Raw genomic sequence first — 17,088 nt, 5'->3', positions numbered from 1 at the left:
AAGAAACCATCTTTAGCCTCGCTATGTCGGTGTTTACGCTCCAGGTATGTTGAACCAACCAGTCTAGAAACGGGCAGTGGCTGACTCGCGTATCGAGGGGACTTCAAGGCTCCTACTTACAGAATCGTTTTACCGGATCCAAATTCGTCCAAATCGGGCAGAGGCTTCCACGGGGTCAGAGAAGAGATAGTCAATGAATCTTACGACCGACAGGCCATCGATGACCTTTTGGATAAGCTCAAAAGCATGGTGAGTTGAGTTGAGGTCTAGATCAGCCACTCATAGCCTAGGTCAACAGTGTGAATGGACCCCGAGCGATTCGACACATTCGAAACCCTTTTGGACACCAAGATGAAGGCATTCGGATTGTATGGCCTGATCAAGGTGAAAATGGAGATCGAGAGATGGCAGATTGGCCCCGTCGTGATGCGCTGCTCAGCCAGGGCAGGAGAGTCAGAGCGACCGAGGGTGACGTGTACTCTTTGAGTGCTTTAGATGATCCCTTTGCCTCCCATTTGGGTCCTAGACCGGCGACCGGTGAATGTCAGGGCGGTGTCGGCGGCATGTGGCCCCTTGTCCCACGGATGTCAACTGTTGACATCACGATGGGACATCAATGAACGAAACCGATCCCGTTTGGATTGAATGCCCTGCAGTTTTGAATTCGCCTGAGTCTATGCATATTGATTGATGGGTAGTCAGTCCCATTGGCTTAGACTATATTTTGCCCGTCTGTGCTGTCCACCAGATACGAGGGGCGAGTTGCCAGTCATGCCTCTCAAGAGAACGATGAAAGGGATTGAAGTCGACTTTCTCCAGTCGCTTAAGATACCTCTCAGCAGGTACCTAAAATCATCTCAGTCAATGGTGTGGCTGTGTGATCAGCTTACCGATGCGAGGAATACTGGGAAGGCTGCTGTCGGCTCGATTTTGCCACCACTACTCTTCAGATCCCTCCTGGCCGTGATCAACTCGTCCATGCCTCTAGTCCCGATCTCATAGCATGCATCTTTGAGGCCTTTTGCGTTGCCTGCTTGTCGGATGACTTCCTCATCCACAATACTGTGTTTCGCACATATATCTCTGGGAAGATTAATTTCCCGTTTTGACTTGACGAGAACGGGCAAGTTTCGAATGAGAGATGCTGTCGTTAAGAGATTGGAGAGGTGAGAGAGCGTATGTGTCAATTCAGAAGTTTTGGGATCATTTGGAGGGATTAGCAGGGGTAGACTCCCGAGCAGGAGGGATGATTGAAGTGGGCCATGTGTCGCAAGATGAGATTCCAGCGATGAGGAGCTAGCAGCTTGATCCTGAATCTTCTCCTGCAAGATCTTGTCAGGTGTCTTTTCCAATCATTCAGGTGACTCTGACCTCACCCTGACATCGATCATCTGACTGAGATAATACCGCTGGATCGGCCTCGATCGCTTCATCTGCTCTAGCATGATAGCAATGGGATGTTGCGGTACAGCCAGGACTTGACCGTGGGCGGTTTTGCCAGTCCATATGACGCTTAGGGTGTCCCTCCAGAACTGATACCGAATGGCGGCCAGCCCAGGCACAGTGACAGTAGTGGAGATGAGATGTAATTCGATCTGCTCTCATCAGTCTCCTGCCCTGTGAACGACTCAACCCACGTTGAAGGCACGCCATGCTAGCCACCAGGACCGCTCACGCCTAGGCCAAAAGTAAGAACATAGCCATGCTTCTGGATCCAGCTTTCGGACGAGGGATGCACAGTACTCGGACGGTGCTTGGGGTCCGCCCGATGCGACCTGGACGTTTAGAGAGGGCTTTGCAGGGGACTGGCCCCCTAAGCGTGCGGGAATAGCCGAGAAACAGCGTCTACTGATGGACCCAGGGCGGGAGGCTGATGCAACGCTTGTCAGGCTCCATTTAACCGACATGATGATTGCTGAGATAACGACGAGGTGTTGAAGACCAAGATCGAAATTCATCCTCATGTGCGGAAATTATGCATAAAATATTCCTGATCACGACAGCGCAACCAGGACGCTCTAGCAGTCTCCATTCTCGCAGAAGACAAGGGATGTCAGTCGTGTGGTTCCTTCTGACACCATGACGAGAGACCTAGTACTCGAATGCAATTCCAGAGCTTGGTTGATGTCATGACCTTTCTTGCGTTGATCTCAGTCGGGTCTCGATAGACGCCGGACTCGACGTCTCTGGCCTCAGGGAAGAATCTCCAGGATTGTCGCCTATTGAAGTTGATCCAAAGAGTATGCTGTGATCTTCTTCATGACTAGAGAGCGATCTCGTTTGGCCTGCTCGTGATCGATTCCGCTCATGAGTCGCCATCCGCCTCGTCAAAGCTGAGCAATCCCTTATCCATCTTTTTCTTCTTCTTTGGCTTCGCCACAGCAGCTGTCAATGCATCCGGCTTGGACTCCTCCTTACCAACCAGCTTGCGCTTCGAGGACGTAGATGCCGTTTTGATGATCTGCGTTTTAGGCTTAGCGGTCTCCTTTTCGTTCGGAGCTGGTAGGGCGGCTGCCTCTGGTGACGGAGATTTTGAGGGCTTCCCAGCAGCTATGGGTGGGGGCACATTCGATCAGTGACTCGATCAACAGGAGGTGTACCAGCCCTCACCTCGCCTGCGTTCTCTCTTCACCTCATCCGCTGAAAGATGTCTCCCCTCCTTTAGCACCACCACCTGAGGTCCATCCTCTCCTCCACCTCCGTAGATCTCGCCCCATTCGTCATCCGAGTCTGGATTATTCGTGTCGTCCTTCTCATCATCTGAACCTTTAGCCCATTTGCCATCTCTGGGTCGTTCAGGTAACGGTTCTCTACCTGGTCGACCGGACGATTCAGAATGGTCAAATCGTTCCGCTGGAGGAGGCGAAGGGGGAGGTTTGCCAAAGTTTTTGAGGAATGAAGGAGTATTGGCGACGTATGTCAGCCCATTAGAGACTTGGTTTCGGGTAAGCTCTTTGGGCATCGTCGATGTACCGTGCTGAGAGCGTGACGTTCCAATAGTAAGGTTGCTGATCAGGGATAGTAAATAGACTGAAGCCCGCCTGAAAAAATTGATTCCGTTGTCATCTTTTGAATAGACGATCAAGGTCATCCATCCTCCTGCTGTTTGACCATCCAAACTCATCTTTATCAGTATGGCGGAAGAATTACAAACAGCCAAAGATCAGCTAGCCTATGTCAATCTCTCGCTGGACTCTGATCCCACGAACGATGATTTGCTGAAGCTCAAGGCAGAATTACTCGAACTCATCGATCTCACCGAAGCAGCGTTAGGAGGTTCAGGAGGAGCTGGTGCGTCAGGGCCCAAAAGCGGGACGGATGCTGGGAAAGGCAAAGGCAAAGCCAAGGACGCCCCGACCAATTGGCAGGATCTAGGTCCCTATAAGGCAGGTATGGACTGTATGGCAAAGTACAAAGATGGCAAATTGTAAGTCGCAACCCTGCGTCTCCTCCACATCTACTTATAGTCCTCTCTTCAGCTACCCAGCCAAGATCAACGCCGTCACTGGATCTCAGGACAAACCGATATACACGATCACCTTCAAAGGCTACTCTTCCTCTACATCCGTTGACCTCGCCTCTTTAAAACCTCACGATCCTAGTGCTCCCATTCCTCGTCCGGAAAAGCGACGCCCTGACCAGTTGTCCGAAAGGGAAAAGGAGAAGAAAAAGAAGAAGGGTGAAAAGTGGATGGAGACTCAGCAAGCCAAAGCTGACGATATGAAGGAGAAGAAGACTGCTTGGGACAAATTTGGGAAGAAGGCTCAGAAGAAGGGTATTCACATTTCTGGGTGAGTACCCAGTTGGGGAGTTCTGACTGACCTGTGCACAGGCTCGAAGGGAAATCTGTGTTCAGAACGCCTGACAATCCATTTGGTGAGTTCTTCTCTACGCCTTTTAGATCATGCTGATATTCTGTCTTCCAGGTCGAGGTGAGATCATCTCAAAACTCCTGTACCTCTTGCTGATCTGACTTAGTCGGTGTCACTGGCTCTGGAAAAGGAGTCACCGAATACGAGAGAATGGGCAAACACAAATTCGACACCAAAGACGATGAATGAGCATATTCGTTTTCTCCATTGCACATGGTCATGCTCTCACTTGTATCGCAGATATCGAGACCGCGAGAATTCCCGCGCCCGGCCAGACTATCGGAGGATAACGGGATGTATAGCTGTAGACAGTAAGGAGGTATGCGCGGCCGGTGAGTCACGAGTACACTGCGATCGCATACGTCTTTTGAGGTATGCATCGTCTCTCAACTGGACACATCGCATGAAAACACCAAAGATACTCAGATCTACGCCCTCGTCCACTGACTCCAGAGACTCTTCTTCGATCTGGGGTGATGTTTGGACGACGAGCTGGGATGTCCTGATCGATGCCCCGAGGTCGATTGTCCGTGAGGACGACTGGATGAACGGGAATACGTGTACGTACTCTGAAACGTCTCTTGAGGCTTGAGGAAGGCGAACCACGCGAGTCCAAGTATGATCCCACCCACGACAATCCTGCCTTTCAACACAGCGCTCTGAGCTCCACTTACAAAATACCCAATGCGTCCGCTCTGAAACGAGAAACTTTGGCTGCTTGACCCCAAAAGGCAGCATCTCTTGATGCTAGGGCGACGCTTAGCGCGGCGAGTAGAAGGGCTGGCACCCGGCTCCACCAAAATGGCTCGAGAATCGCCATTGTCTTGTGAGATCCTTTCTCAAAGGCAAAAGTAAGACAGAGGATGAGAAAGTAGACCCCGATGAGGATCCCGAGAATCAGGTGGAAAAGCAACCATATTGGCAGATCGTCTATCTCTTTAGGCCAGTCATCAGGCGCGGGATAAGCGAAGCGAGAACTCGTCCTGAACCAAGGTCAGATGTGTCTTAGTGATCAACTCACCATTGTCCGCCTCGTACCTTGTAACCCTGTGCTCCGATGCTGTGCTCTGTGCTGCCGATATCCAACTTGAAGAGCGACACTCGCTGGGCGACGGGAAAGATGAAGAGTACGGTCAACAGCGAGGGAAGGACCAGCAGCATGAGGCAACGAAAGGAGCTGCTATTGCCGCAGCAGCAATTCGCGAAGAAGCCAGTGTCACATTCGCAACCAGGTCGGGACGAGCGATGGGATCGACTTCTAGATGGCATACTATCTGCAAGGGGCAATGAGAGTCCGACGGCAACATGGCTGCAGGTGTCTGATGGTTGACCGCCAGCACACTCAATCACGTAAATGGTCATCGTAGGGGTTATCAAAGGATGATCAATGAAAGGTCTTGATCGGCGCCGCACCTCGTCCCGAGAGCGGCAACTCCTCTCTAGATCGACTCTGATACAGAGTAGGCGGCTAGTTGCTCCCATATTGCTGGATCTTGCAGCAGTTCCTCCAGCAGCGTCCCTTCGTCCATTGTATCGCGTCCGAGCAAACCATCTACAGGAGATCCAGGCAGCGGTGCATTTGGCAGACCTCCATTCAGATCCGTGAATGGAGGCTTCAACATGGCTTCGGTCTGGCGCAAGCCAGTTTGCTGAATCAACTCTTCCAGTCTTGCCTGAGCTTGAACGCTGAACGGACTGTGATTCAGGACTGACATGCCGTCCAGAATAGTTAACATGCTCTTTGCGCATCGCCACACGTCAAAATTCTGAAGGACCTCGATGGGAACAGGCTGTTGAGGAATCGCCGCCGCCTGGTCGCCAATCGGAGAGAGCCAGGGGTCTGTCTGGAAAGTACTGGGAATAACGAGCAAACGCCGCACAGCCTCGTCCTTCTCGTGCGGTGAGTTATGCTTGACGGCTCGCAGGACCGGAATGGCAAAATTGATAGCGGCATTGAAGAGGTTAGAAGCAAGCCAAGGCAGAATGATGGGCGCTCGCCCAGACGCGACTAGCAGCTTGATGTGCGGAATCGTGTTCATGACTGCTTCAGCATTGTCGAGACAGGCCTGTTGAAGAAAACGTTCCGTATGAGTCGGGTTGATGCGCGGATCGGCAAGCCATGGCCTGAGGAAAATCGCCAAGACGCAGTAGAAGGCATGGTGCAGATAGACTGATTGGGCCAACGCCAAACATGACAAGTGGTCTTCCGGGTTGATGTGTTCGACACCGATGAGCCCAAAGCCGTTACCAATCAACCGATCCTCTTTCCAAGCCATCATCTCCCCCAGCAAAGCACGACTTCTTTCTGCATCAGACGCTGAGCTTGCCGCAGCGAGCGTCGTGATACGGGTGAAGAATGCCGTGAGCTCAAAGGATATCGCAGGGTACATTGAAGATCGTTGACGTTCCGCAGATCCACGAAGGCGCAAGACTCGGAAATGTGTACCTTCAGTGTCGGGTTCTGAGCCGTCCACGCTGATAGGGGTTCTGAGATTTGCCCGAACCCTGTTTGGCCTGCAGACATTCGTCGGAATGTCCGCAATTGATGAATAAGGACCCGGGGTGAGGGTAGACCATCTAGAGCGGAGATGAGCTGAGAAAAGGGCAACAAGTGTTTCTCACCTTTTGCACATGATAATACTCTCCGCTGTTTGTCGCATATGATTTCTCTCTTCGGCAGTAGTGTTTTCCCACATGATGCTTGACTCATCAAGAAAGTTGGTCTTTTCCGCTGCGGCGAACATGGATTGAACGTGAAGGACTAAATTCCTTAAAGTCCTGATGTTGCCAGTGTACGTCCCATAGAAGCATATTGCGAGGAGCTGATCAAGATGCGATAAACTGGCAACGTCTTCGGTCTCTTCAATGAATTCAAGGGCGAGCTTGTACAGTGTGGTATGCAATTGAGTTGTATCGACTTGCGGCCGGTACAAGGATTGTCGGTGAGGTCCGATGAGCAAGGCCGCAGTCGCTAGTGAGCCACAAAGAAGCCCAGCAGTCGGGGTTGATACTGCTCGATGCCGAAAAGCTCGTTGCCAGAGTGGAATCACTTTCGGGTGAAAGTAGAGCCAGTCGCACTGATGGGTGAGAATGAGCTATCCGTCACAAATACAGGTCACTCACCTCCTGATGCAGGAATTCTAGCAGGATCTCCATCGCCTCTGTGGATGGCAGAACGGCAGTCATTCTGATCCAGTTAGCCTTGTGCTCGTCCGAATCAAGCGACTCTTCTGCATCCACGTCAGCTTCGGACTGTTGAAGCGTCTTGACGGTCTCTTCCAAGGCGACAAGAGATGCCCTGATCTGATCTAGGCCGGGACGAGGTGTAGAGACTGGTCGATCATATGGGGAAAATCTAGCGATACGGGGGACATTGGGATTGCAAGAGGCTTGGGTCCCCCGCAGGATACAGGATTGACACGGCTGATAGATTGTGGTCAGCGAATGCGACCCCAGTCACCTTACGATCTCATCATTACACCGTGACTTTCTCTTACGACTGGCGCATACAGTCAGCTTTGAATCGCACGACGCGGCACGTAAGCACTTGCCATGGCTCGCAACTCTTCTTGACTCTCCCTAGCTCACTCATTTGTATGGAAAGATCAAGAAAGAACTTGTAAACAGTATCGTAAAATCCCAGAACGGACGTCGGTTACCGGAAATCGATTCGAGGCTTTTCCCCTTGGGTGTGGCAGACCTCCCAGATACATATATGATACGGTCTATGACGCATTGCGATCTACAGCTACAGAATAAGGCCTATCGGGACTGCGCAGGATGGTGCTGTGCATATTGAACCCCCTAGATAATCCTGAGCTTCGGTCTGGTGGAGAAACTCAAGCCGAGGTATCCTGCAGCCAAGAAGGCAATGGTGAGAGCCGCCAAGAAGCCCGCATCAGCTCCGATGGAGAATACCTCGAGATTGTATGCCTTCAGAACATCATTGCCCTGTGCCCATGTCAGTTGTGTGCAGGATTTTGATCACTCACGGATTGGTAACACTGGCTTGAACTGTCATCGCATTGCAATTGAGCGCCTCGGAACTCGTTGATCGTCAACGCAGAATATGTGTAGTACAGTGGCGAGATGTATTTCAACCATATGAACCACGGAGGTGGGGACGGCAACAGATTGCCTCCGAAGAAGAGGAAAATGACGTTGACCACTGGCGAGAGAATGTTGGCAATCTCAACGGTAGGACTGACACCCGCGATTGCGAGACCCAGACCTTGTTCCATCAGCATTTTTCGCGACAGGCTAGACTCACAGACACTATTGGCGATGTGTAGGCAAGTGATTGCAAGAAATATGAAAATTCGGGCGGCTGAAAGTCGGAGCCCGATCCTGTAGAGCAGAGTCAGCGGTCTGGCAGCACAGGCTCTTTTCGGCTTACATGAAGTAAACGATGATCAGATAAGGGATCCGGAAGATGACGGCAATGGGGATCTCGAGCATGACTTTTGACAAGAAGAAGCTGCTGCATCGGTACAGCGCTGACGATCTTTCTCGGATGAGAATGGTTCGCTGCAGCGGGAAAGAGGCAAGGACGGGAGCTGATGCACCGAAAGCGGCATTGATGGGGATCTGTACGGGAAGTCATTGCTCAGCATGCTTCATAATGGCGCACGATTGAGGTCTCTCACGATGAACAGCACTCCGATTTTGGCCAGGACGTCCTTTTGAGAATCGTTGAGACGGAAGAATGCGAAACCTGATGGGAATCAGTCGCGTGATCGGGCAGATAGTCCTACCAATAACGATGAGGAAGACGATAGTTTGACCGGCAGAGCCGACCCAAAGCTGCTTGTCTCGAAGCTTTTCGTCAGTTCAGCCAATATTTATCGGCTTACCTGATCTTTGCTGGTGCGACGGAAGAGCAGCATCAATTCGAAGAACCAAGAAGTCGGCCACTGAGCTTTGCTGCTCTTCTTGACATCTTTCTCATCAACTTTGCCAGCTGGCCTTGAGACAGGTGTGGCTTGCGCAGCCCTCTCCTTCCAGTTGTCGATCAGTTTCTGAATGCGTGCCTTCCCCTCCTCGTCCCGATCAACATTCTCAGCGATGGAGATGAAGTAATCTGCTGGATTGACTCCTTCAGGAACGTTGTAATCCAGGCCTTTGAAATACTCGACGGTGTCTCGAGGAGGTCCATCGTAGTAGATAGCGCCTTTTGCCAAGAGGATGACCCGGTCGAGAGTGCAAAACATGTCCCATGATGGCTGGTGAATCGTCATCAAGCAGGCCAAGTTTCGCTTTTGGACCACTTCGCGGAGATTGGTGACCAATCGAGAAGCGGCAAAGGAATCCAGACCCGAGGTCGGCTCATCGAGGAAGAACAAGGATGAGTTGGACACCAGTTCCTTACGATGTCAGCGGTTTATCACTACTTGATTGAACTCACCACTCCGATACTGACTCGCTTACGCTCTCCACCACTGATCCCTCTCTTGAGCCCGGAGCCTACCTGGCCGTTCTCACAGTCCTCCAGCCGGAGCATTTCAATCGTTTCCTCAACTCTTCGCTTTTTCGCCTCAGCATCGAATTCGCTGTCGGGCAATCGGAGTTTCGCAGCATAGTTGATCGTCTCTCTCACTGTCAGTCGAGCAAAGAGAGCGTCATCTTGTTCTACAAAGGCGATTGTTCGTTTCCAGGTCGAGGCTTTCCGATTGACACCTTCGTACGTGATCTCGCCTGAGGCTTCGCCAACTTTGGATAATCGACCCGAGAGGACATTGAGTAGAGTCGTCTTTCCGCTCCCGGAAGCTCCTAGCAATCCTACAAATTCGCCACGATCGACGTGACTGCTGATGTTGTTGAGAATCCGACGCGACTTGTCGGCAGCTGGAGGTTCTGCCTCTTTTGAATCTGCCTTTTCGGCATCCTTTTGAGCCGACATACCGGCCAACATTTTTTTCCTGTCCTTGTCTTTGAGAGGTATATCATAGTCGACATTGTTCCAGTGCAGGCCGTCAGAGACCGTAGCTAGGGAAGAGCTGGACATTCTCTGATGGCTTGAGATTGAAGGATGGAATGAGAGCAGGTTGCAGCCTCTCGATGATCACGTCCTTGTATATAAGGCCAAGTTTTTCCTTTTCAATTGCCAATGACGACACGATCGACATCCGCGGCGCGGTCCGCGGTCCGCGGAAAAAGAACCTGACGTAATTCAGTCCTCGGGCTTATCACGAGCTTCCCATGATGACCGTAGACAGTCAAAGGGGATCCATGCCTCTCTGCCAGGGCCAGGAACGGAACCAGATGTTCGGATGTACATAATCGACATGTGTACATGTCGTATATGGGCTATTGAGTTTGACACCTTATTCGAGAAGGTTTTCAACCCAAAGAGAGACCTAGCCGACTGTACTCTCGGCGCAGCTCGGGGTAGGTTATCCTTGGTACACGCTACAGGTACAACGAATAACATCAATCGTTAAATTCAGCTACGGCAAGTCTGCATGCTCGTAGGCAGGATCATCATCCGTCAGTGAGAGCCAAAAACTTCTGGCTTCGAAGGCCGACGCCCAAGCTATGGAAACACGTTGCATAAACCTTCAAAATACATATCATGCCCCCCACACTACCAGTTAGTCGGAAAGTCCTGTGGCTCGAGACCAAAGTAGCCTCTCTCTGGTAATGGCAAGTAAGATCCCTTGTTGTTGTAGAGTGCGTAATCAATCCCATCCTTCTGAACTTCATTCCCCCACCATTTGAGTTCTTTTCCAGATCCGGCTCCGAAACTGAAGACCAAGGTGATGATCAACCCAGAAATGGTAGCTCCTACGGCCATACCAGCCCAGATAAGGTAAGCGTATTTTTGCCAGAAGGCACTGTATCGTCTCTTGAGCCAGAATTGGAAGAACCATGTCAACATGATTCCTTGGGTGGCTTGAGTCAAGCCGTTGTTACCACTCCATTGTAACATTCCATTGATGGCGATGGCCGGGTGAACATAAGCCAAGACATTGCCGCAAGGAGTCCAAACGTATCTGTCGAATGAGGTGAATGACCTGGCGTGCATCCTCTTCTCGAGGAAGACGTGGATCTTAGGTCCGTAGCTTTCGCCAACGATCCACATGACTCCAAGCACGGCTCCGATGACGAAGCAGTAAGGAATGACAGGGTAAAGCTTGAACATGTTGTTGGTTCCAAACGCTCCGAAAGCGATGGTGGAAGAGTAGACCGAATGCGCATACGCGCAGACCATGAATTGTGGGTTGTCATACTGGCACAATGTCCCGGTCGCATTGGCATAAGCGAGCATGACGTCGATCATGGCCACGTAAATGATACAGTTGACTACTTGGGCGACAAGGTGACCTCGGAATATGGCACGGGGTGGGATACGAGCGTACATGGCGTATTTGAGATCGGCAGTGAATCCACCAGCTTCTTGCTCAAAGGCACCTCCATACATGAGGAGCATCTGAGAGGACGTGAGCGGGTGTCACATCCGTTTTAAAACCAGGACTCACCAGCTGTGCGATTGGCTTTCCAGGGAACCAAACGCCAGGCAAGACTTGCCAGATCACACCAAGGTTGATTCCGGTATTTGCGACGGACTGAATGATGGTGTAAGGAATGGTGAGGACGAAACCTACACCGACGAGGCCAAAGATACTCCACCACGGTGTTGTTGTTGGGAAAGCGGCAACTGAGCAGATGGAAGTGACGAATCCACAGGCGAAGAGGATGGAGTACCACCATTCCGGTACTTCTGGATACTTTCGCATCATGCGTGTGGCACCATCTGTGAAACCGGTGTAGATCGATCGTCTCTTCCATGTGTTGACGACCATGCCGACGAAACATTTCTTGAGCGCGTATCTGTACTTGACAAAGACGTAAACGATAGAGAAGGTGTAGTAAACAAAGTTGCCACCAGTAACGAAAAGGTTGGAGGTGGTGTAGTAAGGGGGTCCATAATCTTTGTATCCATCAAGGTTCACTGTGGAGTCAGCGTTGATGACCTTGGTATAGTTGTAATTTTGACCCTTGTTGTCAAACACTCCGTTCGAATTGATCGGTAGGTAGGCACCCCACATCGAGTTCGAAAAGTATAGCGCGAGGATAACAATTCCGCCGAAGATTCGAAGTACATATTGCTGCAACTGAGCGAAGAACGGGGCGGACATTCCTTGTCCTCCTCCGAGGAATCCAAAAGTAGAGGGGTCCAATGAGGAGATGGGATTGAATCCAAGCCCACCGAAACCTCCCGTGACGACTGCCAGAGTGAAGTTCTGAGGAGAGATCCAGGTCATCCAGTTGAAATTTCTGATAGCGCCAAAGAGCTCGTTTGGGATCCAGTAGTAGATGCCAAAGATGACCGCCACGATTCCAAACATGTGGAGTCGTCGTAATTTCCATCCGTTGATCACCTCGTTCTTGTTCTCTCCGCTAACAAGAGCTCGAGTCAAGGCAATTGTAGGTAAGTTGCCGGGCCACACGGCCTCAGTAGGGTACACGGTCAGACGTCGTAGAATCCCCGCCATTCCCATGCCGAAACATTGGTTGGAAACCGCCACCAAGAGACAGAACCCGTAGGTCGCCCACTTTTGACCGAAAAAGATGGGCATTCGCATATCTAACAGTCCGGTAAAGTTTCCGTAACTAGTAGAGCCTGAGAAGATGATGGTGGTGAACAGCTGCTCTTTCGCTGACCAGGGATGGTGAGAGTTGATCTCGTATCGGTGTCCCCGAATGCTGAAGCCCCATTTAGGTAAGATCGTGGCGAGACCTCGACCCATGGGAACACAGAGTAGCTGAGCGACTTGGTTCGGAATACCAATACCAGGTTGACGCGGCGCAAAGACTAGAATCGAGCTCGTCAGCAAGAGCTTGATACGCGGAATCGGATTGTCTTACAGGTGTTAACGGCTGTCATGACGAGGACCCAGAAAAATCCCACGAGGTAGGCTCGAAAAGTTTCGCATGGCTCCTCTACGTTGTCGTACGGCAGTGTAACGGCTCGAACTTCGAGGTAAGCTGACCAGTTGTGAAAGATTCCCGCCATCTTGCAGACTTGATAGGCCCATTCCTCATGAGCCAAACCACAAGATTCGGGACCGGCGATGAGTTCCCTCATCCTGGCGACTTGGGTCAAGTCGAAAGTGTAATCGTTGTGCAGGTTGTTGAGGATGTTGGCCAGACACTCTGCGGATTGATTCTCGTCCATGGTGAAAATGGCGACAGCGAATCGATCGGGATCGCAGCCTGGAGGAAGTGATTCCAACTCATGGTGGCCGCTGTACTCGTCTTTCAGGCGCTCGTACCAATCTTGCGGCGCTCTCCAAGAGTGATCGGTCTCGAGAGTTTTGGTATCCGGGTAGAACCCATTGTCTTTTTCGTTTAGAGTCTCATCAAGAGTCGGTGTCTCCAGCTTGTAGACACCAGTCTTATCGAGTTCTTCGAGGTTGGACATGATAGAGTCGACTCGTCCAATACGAGTGGCGAACAAAACGAGTTGACGAATCGGCAGGAGATCTCTACACAGGTCTGATTCCTCAAGGCCTGATATATACAGATCTGAATATCAGGCTCGTGTCACACCCACCCTCGGCCAGCCGCGATGGAGTTTAAAAAGTAAATTCTATCTGACCCTTGGATTCAGATCGTCACGAGGAGAGACGACCACGGACGGCGGCACTCTCGCCGCAGCCAGATTCTCTCAGTATTGGGGTCCTCATGAAAGTTTGGAAACCGGTCATCAATGACCCCGCTAAGCCTCTGCCTATCCGCCTACTCGCTGACCAGTGGTGGACCCATATGGATCCACCAGACTGTTGAAAGAATTAGCCGACCTAAGTAAACGACAGAGATGAAAAAAGTCTATCGGGCCCGTAAAAGCGGAGCCCGATACATCATCACCGCCCCTGGTCGATGCCCCTTCTTGAGTACGTCGTGCTCCAACTGACCCCACTCAGTTATGTATAATTAGAAATAATCATACAGGTTTTGTCCGCTCGGCACAGTAATGTAATCAGATCTATGGTACCCACGCCTCTATTCTTGGTATTCCCCAGAGCCATTATTTTGCTTGAGAGACTGTGATCGAGCTCGATGATGTGTGTGGCGGTCGGGCTGTCGGTCGGCAGCGGAAACAATACCAGGTGGGGACGGTTTTTGCAATGTTATTCCTGGGTAAGATGACCATGAACGTCCCCTTCTGGCTCAGTCACCTATCAGTTCCCGGAGATTGAAACAAAGAGGCTGCTCGATCCGATGGGACAGTCTCCGGCGCCGGTCAGTTGGCTGCTTAGGGAAAAAGGCTGCAGAGAGGCAGTTTCCATTCGATCAGTGAGACCCTAATCCCGTAATTGTGAGGACCTGTCACTCAGAGTATGCATCCCGCTGCAAGCCCCCTACACTTCCTATATTGTATAGCTTCCCACGTTCCTTCCAATGGAGCTGTCAAGACCCGTGACTGGCCATTTCTTCGGCCAATAATTGACCTGTTATCCACCAAGGAGTATCGCGGCGAAGATTCCCGATGATTTCTGACTGTGATCCATCAGAGTCGCGACGTATGTCTCACGGCTTGACTGCATACCTCTTTGACCACGGAGACGGTGTCGAGTGAGGAGAGCATCATGTGAGGATCGACGCAAGCAAATGAGAGGAGTCAGAGGAGTTTGCGCCGACAAGTTGAGAGGGTTATCCTAGACCTACTGGTCGACTCCTAAACCTCGACTCAAACGCGAAGTCTGTTCGGTATAAGAGAGCGGTCGTACATGCCTTTGTCAAGTCGCAGGTAATCCCGGGATCTGTTCCCATGGAATGTTTATGGAGCGTTTGATGCTTGAGAAAGACGTTTGCTTGCGAAAATGCCGACTCCTGCCTCGAAATGGACAGGACTTGAACGAGGTTCAGGAATCAATCGACATCATGACACTCTCTATCTTAGAAGATAAGATTCGCCATCAATATTTCTAACTTCCCACTGCTGTAGTCTGTCGTAAACCTGAGCGTCAGCGTCCTTGTCATTTTCGTTTGTCCGCCATTAGATGCCTGCCCTTGAACCGATATCACGGTTCCAATGCCGCTAATGCCGCGAAGGCAGGGATTAGATTATCAAGTCGGGCCTACACCTGTCGACACATACAGTGCCTTATGAATGTAGCTATTGGAGTCATCAAGCGTTGCGCCACAAGGTGACACATAGCCGATCCTCGCTCTGGCAATCATGACGACAAACAAATGAACTTTCGGACATTTAAGCCAAGTGCGTTCCACGTGGCGCCGGTACAAAGGGAAAAAAGTGCGGTGTCTCATCCCATTCATCCCATTCATCTTCCATCTTTCAGCAGCACATCTCGATCTCATCTGCATATCATCACTTCGCGAGGTGACATATTTCATACTCTCAGTATTCCGTGAACTTGTCGTTTCGTTCCCCCCGACGTGGCCTGTTCATCTTGCATCGGACTAGAGCTGCGTGCAGTTCAAGTCAGCCGCCTGCAACTCAGAATTGGCCTGAATTCGTTACATCCATCGATCCATCTCGCCAGTCCAGAACTCTACCTCATCCCCAACTGTCGAATTTCCCGACAGTCAGTTGTGGTTCACCCGACACTTCGAATAGCCCCCTCCTTGGAGAGCCTCATACTCTACGCTCCTGATCTTTCACTCTTTGGAACCATGTCTGCGCCCAACGCCCCTTCCTCGTCTTCCGTTCCGGAATCCGTGTCTGAAGCCAACACTGCCACTCTCACCTCTGCCCTTGCCGCTGCATCTATCTCCTCATCCCCTGATACATCCGAGCCGAAAGAACTAGACAAGAAGGAGAACGTAGAGCTTGAAGAGGGAGAAATAAGAGAGGATGACGAGGAAGATGCCGAGGAGGAGGAAGATGATGGCAAAGTCAAAACCGTCTTTGATAGTAAAGACAAGTTCAACGTCAAAGTGGGTCGTCTGCTGCCCTGATTGAGCTTCGAAAAGGCTTATAGAGCACCTTTAGCACCCTCTCTACGCCTCTTGGACATTATTCTTTGATTCACCTCAGTCCAAGCTCTTGCCAAAAACGCCGTCCTCTACACCCGCGACCCCTGCCGGAGCCCATGGTGAGTGCCTTGCGATTCTGGGAACCTTGGTCATGGGTCACTGAAGGGCTTTCTCCAGGCGGATGGATGGACGATATCCGACGAGTAGTCACATTTGACTCGGTGGAAGAGTTCTGGGGACTGTACAATAACATTGTTCCCCCAAGTCAATTGCCTGGGAAAGCAAACTACTATCTGTTCAAGGTGGGTCAGCATCGCTGTACCTGTCAGCGGTGATGATTCTGACATGATATTCAGGACGGTATCGTTCCCGCCTGGGAAGACCCACAGAACAAGAATGGAGGAAAGTGGAGTATTCAGGTCCCTAAGGAGAAGAGTAAATCTCAAATCGACACCATGTGGTTGTACACTGTAAGTCGCATGACTCTCTCGGAACGATATTTCTGTCACGCTCATTTCGCCATGATAAGATGCTCGCGGCTATCGGGGAGACCTTTGAGACTCCTGTCAACGGATCCACGGAAGCTCCTCCACCAGTCAACGAACAGTCTGATATCGTCACTGGTGTGATTTGCTCCTCTCGACCAAACTTGTAAGTCTTCTTCTTCTTCTTCTTCTTCTTCTTCTTCTTCTTCTTCTTCTTCTTCTCATATCCTCTGAGTCCTTTGCTGACCCGTCATTAGCTACCGAATCTCCATTTGGACACGTTCTGCCCCCGAGACTTCCCTTCCTCCCACTGATCCGTTAATGGCTCGTATGATTGCTATTGGGAAACACTTCAAGTCATCTGTCTTGGGGTACGAGCCCGATGCCAAGCTGGCAGTGAGCAGTTTGTCGACCGAGATCTTCTTCGAAAGTCATGTGGACAGTGAGAAGAAGGGTAACAAGAAGAGGATCGTGGCGTAAAGAGGAGATGAGATGCGGAGACCATAAGCCAACAAACACAGCTTGTGCGCGAGAAGGGAAAAAAGAATTGATCAGCAGATAAGAGGTCGTCGGACCACTGGGGATGGATCCGGCGGCACTCATTCGGCCGCCACTCCGTCTAGCCTCTATCTTCCTTACCTGTCGTATTCGTGACACTGCCAGTACCATAAAATTTCACTTGTACTTCTTTCGTGATGCATAGCACTCTTGATATGCCTTGGCTCGTAGTCCATCATGTTCAGTCTTTAGCTACACCTGTTGCCGTCGTACCCGTGACCCTTGCCCCG

General features: G+C 51.0%; 9 protein-coding genes across 9 annotated transcripts; 3 read left to right on the top strand and 6 right to left on the bottom strand.

Moving 5' to 3' along the window:
- Window positions 1-27: 27 nt before the first annotated feature.
- Window positions 28-623, top strand: BD324DRAFT_612157 (hypothetical protein; the record flags this gene model as incomplete). The annotated part of the gene is made up of 3 exons (XM_022014362.1): window positions 28-44; window positions 98-249; window positions 291-623. The coding sequence occupies exons 2-3, from the start codon at window positions 247-249 to the stop codon at window positions 618-620; spliced, it is 333 nt and encodes a 110-aa protein (XP_021874484.1). The 5' UTR covers window positions 28-44; window positions 98-246.
- On the bottom strand, window positions 609-1,962 carry BD324DRAFT_612154 (Squalene/phytoene synthase-domain-containing protein). Its single transcript, XM_022014361.1, has 4 exons — window positions 1,638-1,962; window positions 1,377-1,595; window positions 891-1,322; window positions 609-846 (listed from the first exon to the last, which is right to left on the bottom strand). The coding sequence occupies exons 1-4, from the start codon at window positions 1,956-1,958 to the stop codon at window positions 718-720; spliced, it is 1,101 nt and encodes a 366-aa protein (XP_021874483.1). The 5' UTR covers window positions 1,959-1,962; the 3' UTR covers window positions 609-717.
- Window positions 1,963-2,305: 343 nt separating this feature from the next.
- On the bottom strand, window positions 2,306-2,962 carry BD324DRAFT_647711 (hypothetical protein; the record flags this gene model as incomplete). Its single annotated transcript, XM_022017702.1, has 2 exons — window positions 2,306-2,550; window positions 2,611-2,962. 2 exons carry the CDS (start codon window positions 2,960-2,962, stop codon window positions 2,306-2,308), a joined length of 597 nt encoding a protein of 198 aa, XP_021874482.1.
- Window positions 2,963-3,104: 142 nt separating this feature from the next.
- On the top strand, window positions 3,105-4,238 carry BD324DRAFT_612151 (hypothetical protein; the record flags this gene model as incomplete). Its single annotated transcript, XM_022014360.1, is given in 5 exon segments — window positions 3,105-3,427; window positions 3,480-3,791; window positions 3,833-3,878; window positions 3,892-3,893; window positions 3,977-4,238. Coding segments are annotated over 5 exon segments (734 nt in total), but the record flags the coding sequence as incomplete, so codon positions are not given.
- A 304-nt stretch (window positions 4,239-4,542) lies between these two features.
- BD324DRAFT_647709 (hypothetical protein) lies at window positions 4,543-5,033 on the bottom strand (the record flags this gene model as incomplete). Its single annotated transcript, XM_022017701.1, has 2 exons — window positions 4,543-4,855; window positions 4,894-5,033. 2 exons carry the CDS (start codon window positions 5,031-5,033, stop codon window positions 4,543-4,545), a joined length of 453 nt encoding a protein of 150 aa, XP_021874480.1.
- A 223-nt stretch (window positions 5,034-5,256) lies between these two features.
- On the bottom strand, window positions 5,257-7,513 carry BD324DRAFT_21867 (hypothetical protein). Its single transcript, XM_022012206.1, has 5 exons — window positions 7,424-7,513; window positions 7,338-7,371; window positions 6,996-7,295; window positions 6,495-6,949; window positions 5,257-6,449 (listed from the first exon to the last, which is right to left on the bottom strand). Exons 1-5 carry the CDS (start codon window positions 7,462-7,464, stop codon window positions 5,312-5,314), a joined length of 1,968 nt encoding a protein of 655 aa, XP_021874479.1. The 5' UTR covers window positions 7,465-7,513; the 3' UTR covers window positions 5,257-5,311.
- A 50-nt stretch (window positions 7,514-7,563) lies between these two features.
- Window positions 7,564-9,918, bottom strand: BD324DRAFT_612140 (P-loop containing nucleoside triphosphate hydrolase protein). Its single transcript, XM_022014359.1, has 8 exons — window positions 9,277-9,918; window positions 8,726-9,235; window positions 8,627-8,690; window positions 8,519-8,586; window positions 8,269-8,459; window positions 8,143-8,219; window positions 7,865-8,103; window positions 7,564-7,823 (listed from the first exon to the last, which is right to left on the bottom strand). Exons 1-8 carry the CDS (start codon window positions 9,874-9,876, stop codon window positions 7,677-7,679), a joined length of 1,896 nt encoding a protein of 631 aa, XP_021874478.1. The 5' UTR covers window positions 9,877-9,918; the 3' UTR covers window positions 7,564-7,676.
- A 537-nt stretch (window positions 9,919-10,455) lies between these two features.
- BD324DRAFT_640608 (OPT oligopeptide transporter protein-domain-containing protein) lies at window positions 10,456-13,296 on the bottom strand (the record flags this gene model as incomplete). The annotated part of the gene is made up of 4 exons (XM_022017358.1): window positions 10,456-11,301; window positions 11,351-12,687; window positions 12,741-13,162; window positions 13,208-13,296. 4 exons carry the CDS (start codon window positions 13,294-13,296, stop codon window positions 10,456-10,458), a joined length of 2,694 nt encoding a protein of 897 aa, XP_021874477.1.
- A 2,112-nt stretch (window positions 13,297-15,408) lies between these two features.
- On the top strand, window positions 15,409-17,041 carry BD324DRAFT_21080 (translation initiation factor eIF 4e-like domain-containing protein). The gene is made up of 6 exons (XM_022012187.1): window positions 15,409-15,776; window positions 15,832-15,934; window positions 15,993-16,117; window positions 16,172-16,285; window positions 16,345-16,466; window positions 16,558-17,041. The coding sequence occupies exons 1-6, from the start codon at window positions 15,513-15,515 to the stop codon at window positions 16,778-16,780; spliced, it is 951 nt and encodes a 316-aa protein (XP_021874476.1). The 5' UTR covers window positions 15,409-15,512; the 3' UTR covers window positions 16,781-17,041.
- Window positions 17,042-17,088: the final 47 nt, after the last annotated feature.

This window comes from Kockovaella imperatae (assembly GCF_002102565.1).
Source record: "Kockovaella imperatae strain NRRL Y-17943 chromosome Unknown BD324scaffold_1, whole genome shotgun sequence".
Lineage (NCBI taxonomy): Eukaryota > Fungi > Basidiomycota > Tremellomycetes > Tremellales > Cuniculitremaceae > Kockovaella > Kockovaella imperatae.
This window is presented reverse-complemented; position numbering and strand designations above follow the sequence as displayed.

Bases quoted from the DNA above. Each gene is read 5' to 3' on its own strand.
- BD324DRAFT_21080 (XM_022012187.1), top strand. From the start codon at position 15,513: ATGTCTGCGCCCAACGCCCCTTCCTCGTCTTCCGTTCCGGAATCCGTG. The intron at 16,118-16,171 runs GTGGGTCAGCAT...CATGATATTCAG, and splicing joins CAAACTACTATCTGTTCAAG to GACGGTATCGTTCCCGCCTG. The intron at 16,286-16,344 runs GTAAGTCGCATG...CGCCATGATAAG, and splicing joins ACACCATGTGGTTGTACACT to ATGCTCGCGGCTATCGGGGA.
- BD324DRAFT_21867 (XM_022012206.1), bottom strand. From the start codon at position 7,464: ATGAGTGAGCTAGGGAGAGTCAAGAAGAGTTGCGAGCCATG. The intron at 7,296-7,337 runs GTAAGGTGACTG...ACAATCTATCAG, and splicing joins CACGGTGTAATGATGAGATC to CCGTGTCAATCCTGTATCCT. The intron at 6,450-6,494 runs GTGAGAAACACT...TCTCCGCTCTAG, and splicing joins AGTATTATCATGTGCAAAAG to ATGGTCTACCCTCACCCCGG.
- BD324DRAFT_612154 (XM_022014361.1), bottom strand. From the start codon at position 1,958: ATGAATTTCGATCTTGGTCTTCAACACCTCGTCGTTATCTCAGCAATC. The intron at 1,323-1,376 runs GTGAGGTCAGAG...AAGATCTTGCAG, and splicing joins GTCAGATGATCGATGTCAGG to GAGAAGATTCAGGATCAAGC. The intron at 847-890 runs GTAAGCTGATCA...AGATGATTTTAG, and splicing joins TCCCAGTATTCCTCGCATCG to GTACCTGCTGAGAGGTATCT.
- BD324DRAFT_612140 (XM_022014359.1), bottom strand. From the start codon at position 9,876: ATGTCCAGCTCTTCCCTAGCTACGGTCTCTGACGGCCTGCACTGGAAC. The intron at 8,587-8,626 runs GTAGGACTATCT...GATTCCCATCAG, and splicing joins CGTCTTCCTCATCGTTATTG to GTTTCGCATTCTTCCGTCTC. The intron at 8,104-8,142 runs GTGAGTCTAGCC...TGATGGAACAAG, and splicing joins ACACATCGCCAATAGTGTCT to GTCTGGGTCTCGCAATCGCG.